The sequence below is a fragment of the Aquarana catesbeiana genome, linkage group LG04 (assembly GCF_042186555.1).
Source record: "Aquarana catesbeiana isolate 2022-GZ linkage group LG04, ASM4218655v1, whole genome shotgun sequence".
NCBI classification, from domain to species: domain Eukaryota; kingdom Metazoa; phylum Chordata; class Amphibia; order Anura; family Ranidae; genus Aquarana; species Aquarana catesbeiana.
Window position 1 is genome coordinate 248,306,652 of NC_133327.1, and position 12,760 is coordinate 248,319,411.

The 12,760-nt window shown below is 39.5% G+C and overlaps 1 protein-coding gene across 1 annotated transcript in view; it reads left to right on the forward strand.

The window, feature by feature from the left end:
* Positions 1-12,760, forward strand: part of LOC141139848 (probable cation-transporting ATPase 13A5) — a 266,762-nt gene that overhangs the window by 69,080 nt on the left and 184,922 nt on the right. Inside the window, exons 4-5 of the mRNA XM_073626376.1 lie at positions 2,544-2,614; positions 2,694-2,774. Coding sequence (XP_073482477.1) covers positions 2,544-2,614; positions 2,694-2,774 — 152 coding nt within the window. The remainder of the gene's footprint in view (positions 1-2,543; positions 2,615-2,693; positions 2,775-12,760) is intronic.

Genomic DNA, 12,760 nt, shown 5'->3' on the forward strand with positions numbered 1-12,760 from the left:
GTGGCACTGATGGGCAATGACAGGTGGCACAGATGGGCAATGACAGGTGGCACAGATGGGCAATGACAGATGGCACTGATAGAGCATTGCTGGGCAGATCTGGGCATATCATGGACATAATAGTGCCAATCAGTGCCCATTTGTGTTCACTGATTGGCACAGATTGGGCACATGTGGATGGCCATGGGGTACATACCTGGCCATCCACGTTGCCCCTTCCCTGGTGGTCCTAGTGGCATCCCTAGTAGTCCAGTGGGGTGATCTGAGGGGGGGCTGCGCTGATAAACAATCAGCGCAGACCCCCCCTGCCAGGAGAGCCGCCGATCGGCTCTCCTCTACTTGCGTCTGTCAGACGCGAGTGAGGAAGAGCCGATCAACGGCTCTTCCTATTGACAGCGTGATCAGCCGTGATTGGACATGGCTGATCACGTGGTAAAGAGCCTCCGCCGGAGGCTTTTTACCAAGATCAGTGTAGCGGTGTGTCAGACTGACACACCGCTCCACCGATCGCCGCGATGCGCGCCCCTGGGGGCGCGCTGCGGCATGTTATCCTGCTGGACGTCATATGACGTCCAGTCAGGATAACACAACCACTTCCCGGACGTCAATCGCTATAGGGCGGGCGGGAAGTGGTTAAAGAACTTTTATTGTTTGGTGCACAGCAGCACCAAGAAAATGTGAGTACCCCTTTGTGGGAAGTGGCTTTTTATTAAATAAAAATCGTTTAACAGTATTACGCTATATAGTCTCTCTTTGCTTTATGGTATGATGTCTATGGAGCCAGATTAACCCAGACTGGAGATCACATCTAGCTTACTATACAGAGCCCAGGGGGTGGCTACACAGCGTGATTTGACACAGCTAATCACTGTGTCACACGCTCTGAGGTGAGCGCAATCACTTTGGGGGGTCACCGAGGCACATCACGGCATGGTTTGAATTCAACACGCTGGATAAATGAATATTTGATATCTCTTTTGGACACGGATACACACAGAAATTTTTTTTTTGAATATTGTGGACACTGTTATAAGAATTTTTTTGGGTGATATTTCACCGAGAGAGATTGCATCTATTGATTTAAGGATCACTGGGCACTTTTATGTAAATCAACCTTTTTCAATATAATATTTGCATGTTGCACTTTATGCAAGTTATTGCACGTTTGTATTTATTTTTTCACCAATTAATATATATATTATGTGCACAGTAATGTATGATTGTGCGTTGGAATAATATCCATATGCACATTTGCACTTAGGAAGAATTGTGTATAAATTTATATATATTTTACTCTATATGGTGTTGTGCACATTGCACTCAGGAAGAATTGTGTGTAAACACATATATATTTTTTTGTTTTTTTGTTTTTTATTTATATATATATATTTTATGTGAATTTTGGTATTTTCATTCTGATGTTATACACTTAAGCGCAACGCAATTTTTTATTTATATTTATCTGCACGGTTATGAATACGTGAACTGCGTTTGCTGCTAGATATCTATATTTATGTTTGGTATTTCACTGGGCAATGGATTATTGTGGCTCGCAAGACGTTTTTGCCTCCACATTATTTTTATGACTCTTGGGTGGGAAACAGGGGGAAAGCTTTCTATTGGGGATGGAAACTATAAAAACTCTTCCCTACTGTATCCAAAGATGGAGAAAAGTTTTGTTCGGTTTCCTTTTCAAAAACTGTGAAATTTTCAAAATGGAAACATTGCATTGCTATATTGGTAATATTGTTGTTTCATTTTAGGCATTGCTAAAAAGAATGCTCCCCTGCTGGATGGAATTTAAAAAAAAATAATGCGTGTTCATAAATTTTCCCCATGGTCCTGTCTTGTCCACATGCCATTTGTTTGACAAACCCTTGCCTATTAGCCTAGAAAATGGCCACTATTGTTGTTTTGACATTCAGCAGCATCAGCAGCTATTGACTCCAAAGGGTTTGGCACTCAAACTTTAGTGATGTTCACCAAACCGGTCTTGAATTAAACCTAGGTAATTGTCATGTTGATGATGACCTCGGGATGTTAATAACCTTTAGAGAGACTAATGGGCTCCCTGAAATCTGGTTGCCTGACATTTACTGTATCTACTCTAAAGTGTGTATGCATAGGCTTTTTGTCAGTTGTACAATAGTTGCCGTCACACTCCAGTGCAGATCAGCTACCTATTTATTGTAGCTAATTCATAAGTAGTTACATAAAGTATATATCAAAAGTAAGAATGTTTAAATCAGGAGGTGCACTGAATATTAACTTGTGGACCTGTTTGATCTACAAAGAATCAAGCAACTTAGAAAACAAGGCTAAAGTAATTTATGGATTGTATGATTCTCTGTAGACTGAGCTCAGTGTTCAAACTGATTGTTCAATTGTTCATCAAGTCACAAGTTTTTCTTTCTATTGCATATAAAACGATATAGGGCATGAATTTATATGTTTGAGTACCGGTATTTCTATCACTGTTTTAAGATATTTACAAGTTACCTATATTTTCCTTAGTCTTTTAATAATTTTGAATAACTTTGCAGGTGCGTTGCATTAGGGTACAAAAAACCCGCTATGTTTGGAATACACTAGAAGCCAGGTTTCAGAAAGCTGGGTAAGATTATATGCGTTGTGTTGTTTTTGTCAGCATAATTTTTGAATCGAGTAAAAATGTGTTTTCTCATTTGGTTTAGAGTCCTGGAAGAAAACCTATCATGTTCTGATATTCATAAAAAATATGGAATGGGTTTAAGTAGTGAGGAACAGAATGCCAGGTATGTTTATTTGTGGAACATGAAGCATTTAGATTTAGATTTTTAGATTTAGTGCAAATTTTTGTACTAGACTGCACTTAAAGTTCAGTTATGAGATGCATTTGAAGTGTATCTCTAGGCAAAACATTTTTTTTCTTTTTTTGTTTTAGATGGTGGGGGTCGCGGGGTTAGAACCTCTTCCAAGTTTTTTTTTGCTGTCTGTGTCCCCAAGTTTTTGTATATATGACCATTGTCATTGGGAAAGGACATTAAAGGAAATCCAAAATTTTATAGTTATATAGTAAATTGTATAGTTGTTCACAGAAAAGAGGTAAGGGGAAATCTTCTAATGGGGAAGCCTTTTTCAGAGACAACTGCCTAAGCAGAGAATTATCCTCCTTTAGGAGATTTTCTTTAGCTTCCTGCTATGTCCCTGGGAAGGGAAATGAAGGAAAATTTTCCAAGTGCGCACAGACAGCTAAATAAATAGCCTGGCCTTCCCTACTCTATCCAAAAAATGACTATAGAAACACTTTAACATGATCACTCTGATTCCACTCCCTTAATGTTCTTCTGGCCATTTTAAATTACAGGAGGGGGTATTTACTAAAGCTAGAGAGTAGACAATTTTGTGCAACTGTGCATAGAAACCAATCAGCTTCAAGACTTCATTGCCAAAGCCTAATTGAACAAGCTGAAGTTAGAAGCTGATTGGCTACCATGAACAGCTGCACCAGATTCTGAGTGCATACCTCTTAGTAAATCTCCCCCATGATCTCTAACTACAAGTAAATGATCCCTAAGTACATTCACATTGACTCACAATTTTATGAGTATAAAATTTCATTATGAAAATTGTGATTGTATAGTGTTAAAATTCTGCACTAGGTCTTGTGGTAACCTTACAGAAAATGTCCTTAGCAGCTAACATTTTAGAATTTTTTCCAGAAAAATGTTGGTACTGTGTGAGTGTTTTCAATCAAATTGTTGAATGACAATCTAATCATCTATGTAGTTAAAGGATTTTTAATAACATATCATGGGCTTTAAAAACTTGGACCTGTCTTTGGAAATCAGCGAGAGTTGGCAAGTGCATTAAAACATTTGTGTGTATGTATGGATAGTATGCTGTGTACAGAAGCTATTTTATCATTCCTGCCTGGAACATCATAGATAAATCATTTACCACAGATACAAACAACATCTTTCTTTTAGATCGTATTCACTATAACACTTAGTACTTCATTTTTGTTTAGTAAAATAAGTGGAAGGGATCTCCAAACTTTCTAAGCAAAGGGCCAGTTTACTGTCCTGCAGACTTTAGGGGGGCCAGACTGTGGCCAATAGAAGTAGAAAATGTCCCAGCATCAATGAAAGTGAATAATTCCTCAGGCTTGGTGAACAGTAGGAGTAAAATATAACAAAGCACATTTGGTTAGTAGGAGGAAGGATAATGCCCAATCATTGTTATTAATGGGAAGAATAGTGCCCAGTCATTGGTGTCAGTGGAAGAAATAGTGTCCAATTGTTCATGTCAGCGAGAAGAATAGTGCCCTGTTGCTGGTTTCAGTGGAAAGAATGGTCCCTTATCCTTGTTGCCAATGGATGCCCCAGCGTCATTGGGGGTAAACAATTTCTCAGGCTTGGTAGTCGGTAGAAATGAAAAACTTACAAGCACATGTGGTTAGTAGGAGAAGAAATAATGCCCTATCATTGGTATTGATGGGAGGAATAGTGCCCAATCATTGGTGTCAGTGGAAGAAATAGTGCCCCATCGTTGGTGTCAGTGGAAGGAATAGTGCCCCATTGTTGGTTCCAGTGGAAAAAAACAGTGTCCCATCATTGGTGTCAGTGGGAGGAATGGTGCGTTAACCTTGTTGACAGTGGGGAGAATAGTGCCTCTTATCGGTTGGAGGAACAGTGACCCAAGGGTCAGATAAAGGCCACGTCTGGCCCACAGGCTACAGTTTGAGACCACTGGTTTAAAGGATAATTAGCTAACCTAATCACATACCATTATACCTTAAAATACCTTAAAAGGCATCATAGCTGGTTGTTTAAGTATATTTAAGGCCAATACTCATTTTGCCTTTTGGGCAGAGTAGGGAAGGGTTAAAACTACCAGTTATTTGTTAGCCAACTGTGTCTAGTTAGGGGGAACTCCCTTAATTTCCTGTCCTGTAGACTCAACAGACAGCGAGAGGATATTTAGCAATATGAGGAAATTTAGGATTAGTCCATACTATTATTCACAGTGACATCAAGGCAATTAGAGAGAGCTATTCTCCTTACTGGAGATACAGACAGCAATACAAATATGATAAGGGTTTTAACCCCTTACCAGTTCATCCAAATCTAAGAAAAAGTTTGCCTCTAATTATTCTTTAACCACTTCCTGCCTGGCCTATAGCAAAATGACAGCTGAGCAGGACTTTCATCATTCCAGGTAGACATCATACGACGTCCTCCCAGGATACACCTTGCATGGAGCCGTACCCCGCCACTTAGGGATTAAAATATTTAGTAGCAATACTGTTTATTGTGTAGGAAGGGGGACATGGGAGGCCCTACATATGAGATGCTCCCCAATTCCCCCTATCAAAAGTGCCCAGCCCCCAAAAAGGTATCCATGAAAACCCCCCAATCTCTATTCTTATCAATTTTATATTTATATCTACTAAAATGTGTCTATTGTAGAATGTGTCCCAAGACACCTGAATACAGTGCCTCCTCAACTCCACCCATACCTGTGATCCCCCACCACCTCCTTCCAAAAATGAAAAGGGAGGGGGCGGAGAGATAGAGAGAGACATGGAGACAAGAGTGGTCAGAGGAAAGCAGAGGGTAACCCAATACCAAATAGTGCCCAACCTCTCCACCTTCAATCATCTCTCACTACCCCCTCACAGAGTTTTCCCTGTATCCCCCCTCATCTCCCAAGGACTAGGGTCGATACCCATATAGCTCATATAACTTGGGGACCATTTAAACTCAAGCCAACTACTCCAAGTTTCATGGAATCGATATCCAGTATCATTCTGTATAGATATTAATTCTTCCATTAGCTTCCAATAGTTCCTCCTTTCAATAAGTCTGAATCAAGGGGCAAAACCACAAAATATGGGCATGTGTTCCCTCACCCCCACATTCCCTCCAGCACAGAGAAGACATATCAGGGTTAATCTTGTCAAGTTTTGTTGGAACATAATACCCCTTCGCTAACAATTTATAGTTCATTTTTTATCCTAGTGTCTGTTGAAGTTGAATGGACATAGTCCATCACTTTATTTCTCAATGCTTCTGGTAAAAGTCAGTTTACTTCATGTTGCCAGCCCTCTAGGAGGCCTGAAGACCAATGGTCTGATGGTAAAATCAACCTTTTATATATATATATATATATATATATATATATTTATATATATATATATATATATATATATATATATATATATATATATATATATATATATTAGAGATCCCATGTCTGTTTATTCCCCCAATCCACAAGTTTTTCCCAAGGGCTAAGCTCATGAACAGAGCGAAGGGGTTTTGGGAGAGCTACCACAAAGGGCTGTAGTTGTCTATATATCCAAACATCCCAAGGCAGAAGGCTATACCTATTACGTAATTCGGAAAGTGAGTAAAGGGCATTTCTATTTAGGACGTCCTTCAATCTCAAACAATCTGACATAGTCCATTTTAGATACATCTTGTTCTCTTTTCCTGGTGGGAAATAGTTTGTACCTGAAAGAAGCATTAAGGGACTATTGTACTGCCAAAGTGTATTTTTCATGTAAAACCTCAGCAAGACCTCTGTATTGCCCTGTCAGACAGATCATCTGGCCCAAGGTCACTTCGCTTAAGTTTTCCTCCAGTTGTACCCATTTTTTCTGGTAAGCACCATAAACCCAATCTATTATTCTATGCAGTACTGTGGCTTCATGGTATTTCCCATAATCTGGAAGGAACAGACCCCCGGCTGAATTGGATCTAACCAATGTCTTGTGGAAAATACGAGGGCTTTTGTGTTTCAAAATAAATCTAATATTTAATACTCTAATGCCCTGTACACACGGTTGGACATTGATCGGACATTCCGATAACAAAATCCATGGATTTTTTCTGACGGATGTTGGCTCAAACTTGTCTTGCATACACACGGTCACACAAAGTTGTCGGAAAATCCGATCGTTCTGAACGCGGTGACGTAAAACACGTATGTTGGGACTATAAACGGGGAAGTAGCCAATAGCTTTCGTCTCTTAATTTATCCTGAGCATGGCACTTTGTGCGTCTGATTTGTGTACACACGATCGGAATTTCCGACAATGGATTTTGTTGTCGGAAAATTTTATAGCAAGCTCTCTAACTTTGTGTGTTCCGATGGAAAATGTGTGATGGAGCCCACACACAGTTGGAATTTCCGACAACATGGTCCTATCACATATTTTCCGTTGGAAAATCCGACCGTGTGTACAGGCTCTCGGAATATTAATTGGGAGGGTTTGAAAAATATACAAGGCTTTTAGTAAGGTCATCATTTTAATCACGCTTAATCTGCCGAACCACAACATCCTATCAGCAGGAATTCCATTCAGATCTTGTTTAAGTTTATTAAGTAGGGGAAAATAATTGTCCTGATATAGCTCTGTTGCTGACACTGATAAGCTTATACCCAAATATTTTATGTTTCAAATGATTTTTATTGAAAGTATAATAAAATAGACAGATGTGTTATGAGGTATAATATGATACATCCAGAATCGTAACAAGACTAAAAATGAATACAGCAATAACAGAAACATTGACTAGAGGGGGTTAATGATCTATTGATGTATATAGGTAAAATTTGTAAAGTCATAGCTCATAGAGAAGGTACAGGAAAATATAGCAGGCAGTAGTTAAGAAAATTATCAGATATATAACTAATCTAAAATACTAGAAAGTCTTACTGCTTTTTATTTGAAGCGTGTTAAGTATTTATTGAGAGAATAGATTAACCCAGAAAGTAAATAAACGGGGAAATCCTTTATCAATGTATGGACCAAGGTGTGACTACTCTCGACCCTTGCACCCCTATCGGGAACAAACTGTGCAAGGTGAGATAGTGAAAAGTGTGTTTAATAAGTTCTCATTAGTGATGGTCCGTATTGGTGAAGAATATGTGGTTCATGTCTCCAGATGTGTGTGTGGTGTATGTTAAGTGTATGAAGAGAAAAAGAGTTAAGTTATGAATTGGTGAGGAAAGTAGGTAGGGTATAAGGTAGATATGAAATGACGGGAGTATATAGGTATCTAGGTAGACACTTCAACTCAAAGTCCTGGTGATAAGTTTGTTAATGGTATCATTGGGTTAGAGAAGAGGTGCTGGAAGTAGGGTCAGACACCAGAACCTTAAATTCTTGGGAGTCTCGAAAATGTAACCAACAGGCCCAAGTGGAACGAAATTTGGTAGGGTTTTCTTTGGCCTGATGAATTAAGTCTTCCATGTCTGCAATTCTCCCCACTCTTTTCAGCCAATCAGAAATTGAGGGAGGATTAGTGTCTTTCCATCGCACGGGGATACATTGTTTAGCCGCGTTGACTAGGTGGAGCATTAAAGATTTTCTGTATATAGATTGAGGTAGAGACGTGTGGTGTAACAGGTATTGGGCTGGTGTGAAGTTCAGAGTGTAGGTGGTAATGTGAGTAATCAGATCATGTACTTTTTGCCAGAACGGTTTTATGTGAGCACAATCCCACCATATATGTAGCAGAGAGCCCAAATCTGCGTTACATCTCCAGCACTGCGAGGATAAGGTAGGATGAAATGAGTGAATGCGAGCAGGAGTGTTGTACCATCTGGAGTACACTTTGTAATTGTTTTCTTGAGCTGTAACGTTTATAGAGCCTTTGTGTATATGTTCATGTATCCTCTCCCAATCCTCAGTGGTAAGGTTTAAATTGAGCTCCGTTTCCCATTTCTGATTGGTTGATAACAATGTTTGATCAATTGTTCCAAACAGTATGGCGTATATGGTCGAGATTAGGTGAGTTTGAGGGCTAGTAGAGGAGCATAAAGTTTCAATGGGATTTAGGTCTCTGCAACATTCAGAGGTGGGGCCGATGCTACCAAGAAAGTGTCTGATTTGAAGATATGTGAAAAATGGGATGTTGAGATTTGGGAATTTGCAAGATAAGTCCGAGAATGTGATGATGGAATCTTTGTGAAAAAGATGACGAGCTCTTAGGGTATGACCTGTTTTCGCTAGAATCGCATTATTCTCCAGGAGACCTGGGGGGAAGTCAGGATTACCAGTCAGGGGGGTCAGTGGGCTTGGTGAAGGTATATATTTGAGATATTGACAAACTTTGTGGAAGATTTCCATAGTGGGTCCGACCAATGGATGTGTGGTGTGCAATTTCGGGATGTACTTTTTGTTGATCCAAGGAGTATGAGACAGAAGTATTTGGCCGCTGGAGTCCTCCAGGGAAATCCAATCTTTTGATTGTGTGTGAATGTGCCAATCAACTAGTCTGGAGATTTGGCATGCCTCATAATGTTTTTGGATGTCCGGAAGGCCCAGACCACCTTTGAGTTTGGGGAGTGCCATCCTGTCCCAGCCTATTCTGGGAGATTTGTGTGCCCAAATGAATTGTCTGCATATTCTTTTATATGTTCTAAAAAATGTTGGGGGTATTTTAATTGGGACTGTTTGAAAGATATATAATATGCGAGGTAGTATGTTCATTTTTAGTATAGCTATTTTTCCAAACCAGGAGAAGTGCCCCGATGACCACCTGATGAGATCTTTTTTAATGTTTTGGAGCAGTGGAGAATAATTTCTGTCATATAGCTCATTTAATTTAGAGGGGATTTGGATTCCTAGATATGTCAGGGCATGTGGTTCCCAGCTAAAAGGGAAGTTACCCTGACATTGGGAAACTAACGAAGGTGGAAGAGTGATGTTGAGGGCTTTAGATTTTGTGAAATTAATTTTCAGATTAGATATTTTCTGGAAGAGTTTAAAATCTTGGAGGAGATTAGGTATAGTGATTAAGGGATTGGAGAGAAAAAGAAGAATATCGTCAGCGTACGCGGCAATTTTGAATTTTTTGTGTCTAATATCGATACCTGTTATATTGGGGTTATTCTTAAGCTTATGCAGTAGAGGTTCTAAGGTGAGCACAAAGAGAAGGGGGGAGAGGGGACATCCTTGTCTAGTACCGTTAGACACGGAGAAGGCGTCCGACAGCCGGCCATTAACCCTTCAAGAAGGTCTTTATTAGCTTGTGTAGGAGATGAGAGTGCGTTAAAAGTCTTGACGAGATGAGGAATAAGTACCTCTTGGAAGGTTTTATAGTAATCTACAGTTAAACCATCGGGGCCAGGACTTTTGCCCGTTTTAAGTTGTTTTAGAACGACTGAGATTTCGTTTTTGTCAATAGGGCGAGATAAGATAATGGAGTCTTCTTGAGAGATAGTGGCTGGGCAGTGATTTCCTAAGAATTCTTTAATGAGTTTTTGTCTGTTTAAGATATCTCCCTGAATTTCGGAAGTTGGCAAATTATAAAGGTCAGAAAAATATTTTACAAATTGGGAGGCTATGTCCTCTGATGAGGCGAAAGCGTTGCCAGACGAGTCTCTAATTTTGTGTATAGTGTGTGAAGCTTTCTTAGATTGTAATGCTCTCGCTATTAATTTACCAGATTTGTTCCCCATCTCATAGAACAACTTTTGAGTAAGATTGTATTTGCGTTTCAGGGATTTACCTAAAATATCCAGAAGTTCTTCTCTGGTTGTGATTAATTCTGTAAGAGTTTTAGAGGCTAACGAGAGTTTATGAGCTTGTTCTAAATTGTGAATTTTAGCTAATAAAGCAGTTATATGCTTTCTTCTGGACTTGTTCCTATGTGCAGTCAGAGACATAATTTCTCCTCTGATAACACATTTGTGTGCCGCCCAGATGCTGGATTGTTTTATGTCAGTGGTATCATTTTCCGTGAAATATTGTACTAGGCGCGTGTTAATTTTTTGAGTGATGTCAAGATCCGTCAGTAATGAGTTATCTAAGCGCCAAATCATATTTTTGGATTGGGTGTCTGATATGATTATTGATATAGATACAGGGTTATGATCGGAAAGTATCATTGGGTCAATGGAAGCTGTAGCAAGAAGGGGCAAGTCTGTTTGAGAGATTAAAAAAATGATCTATTCTGGTGTATTTATTGTGTAGCGTTGAAAAGAATGTGAAGTCCCTTTCATTCGGGTGTAGTGTACGCCAAGTGTCATGCAATGTTAAGTCTTGAAGCAATGTTTTAATGGCTTTTAAGGCTCTATATGGCAAGGAAGATGTTCCTGTGGATGAGTCTTGTGTAGGAGAAAGAGCTACGTTAAAATCACCCCCAACAATGAGGACTCCAAAACAAAATTCAGTTAGTAACTGAAGAGTATCACGGAAAAAAGGCACTTGTTTTGTGTTTGGAGCGTAGAGGTTCGCCAAAGTGAAGGGTTTGTTATGTAGCGACCCTTTGAGGAATATGTATCTACCTTTCTTATCCTTTTTAACTTCTGACACTTGAAAGGGGCAATTTTTAGCTATTAGGATTGATACTCCTTTTGTTTTATATTCCTCATTGGTAGCATGATATGCCGTAGGAAAATGGTGGTTCGAAAGAGTAGGGATATTATCCGAACGAAAGTGAGTTTCTTGGATAAATGCTATCTGGACTTTATTTTGTCTAAGGGTATGAAGTAGTTTTGATCGTTTTTCTGGTATATTGAGTCCTCGCATATTCAGAGAGCAAAATTTCACTTGTGAATGTGGAGGAGGGTTACCGTGGATTTGTGATCCTCTGATTGAAGTGTCTACCTTGGATGGGATGGAAGGGGTATTCATTTTAAGGCTTATATGTGTTTAGTAGGTGAAGCTGAGTGGGACAACTCAGAAGGTATCAGTGCTTGTGTTGTAGCAAAGTGGGGGGAGGAGGGGGATAAGGGTGGTCTGTTAAGTATATCTCCTCCTCTGGTGTGAGAGGAGTATGTAGTACAGTGTGTTTTCAGTGAGACGTGACCTTAACAAGGTCTAGTCTATGAAACAGCACTGTGTGGGGGTTGGGAACAACCTAGCGTAGAAGATAGAATAAAAACTATAATAAAAATAAACCGGAAAGAATCTGAGTGATTCTGCCCTTACCAGCCAGAGAAGCAAATAGAGAGGTGGAGAAGTGCCTTAAGTGGGTGAGGCCATCTATTAGAAGGGAGGACGGATGTGAAATGTTAAAGAGAGAATGTATTGAGGTTAATCATCGGAGGAATGCTTTTACAGGAGTGTGAGTCTGGAGAACCGTTAGATTCATAGCGTTGAGAGGATGAATTTGTCATGCATGGGAGCAGTCTTATAAGTGATTATCCTCGATTGAGTGTCAATCATATAGCATATAAATCGGATCAAACATCTTGAATTCTCTTGTATAAAACGATTTCATTACAGTTTAATATAAACAAAATAAAAAAAAGTGATTCTAAGTGTGAATCACAACAGAACTATTGATAATGCAAATCGTGCAAAGCCTGAATTTTTCAGGTTTTCAGAACTACAATAGAACCATCGGAGTAAAGGTGAACCAAACCTATATAACATTGGTGCTTCATTCCGCCATGTCATATTACGAGCCTTCAAGAGGAGGTGGTATGAAATATAAAATGTATTCTTACATTGTTATCCGAACCGTGAAAATAAATGTTTACGGGGTAATGGAGATAGAAAACTTGGGCGTATAGATGTAAATTTCTATAGCTCAATGTCCTTACAATAGTTTCGGTAACCCATAAGGGTATGCCTTACACCGTAATGCGGAATAAAAGGAGAGTCGATCTTGCGGTACATGACGGTATAGCAAGATTGCTGCGGATAACCGCCTATATAGGAATCGGCTGGTCTAGATGTTTAGATTGACTGTAGGTTTAAGCATATGTCAGACATTTTTTAGGAGAAGAGTAATAAAGTGCCTGAGAATATAGGAGG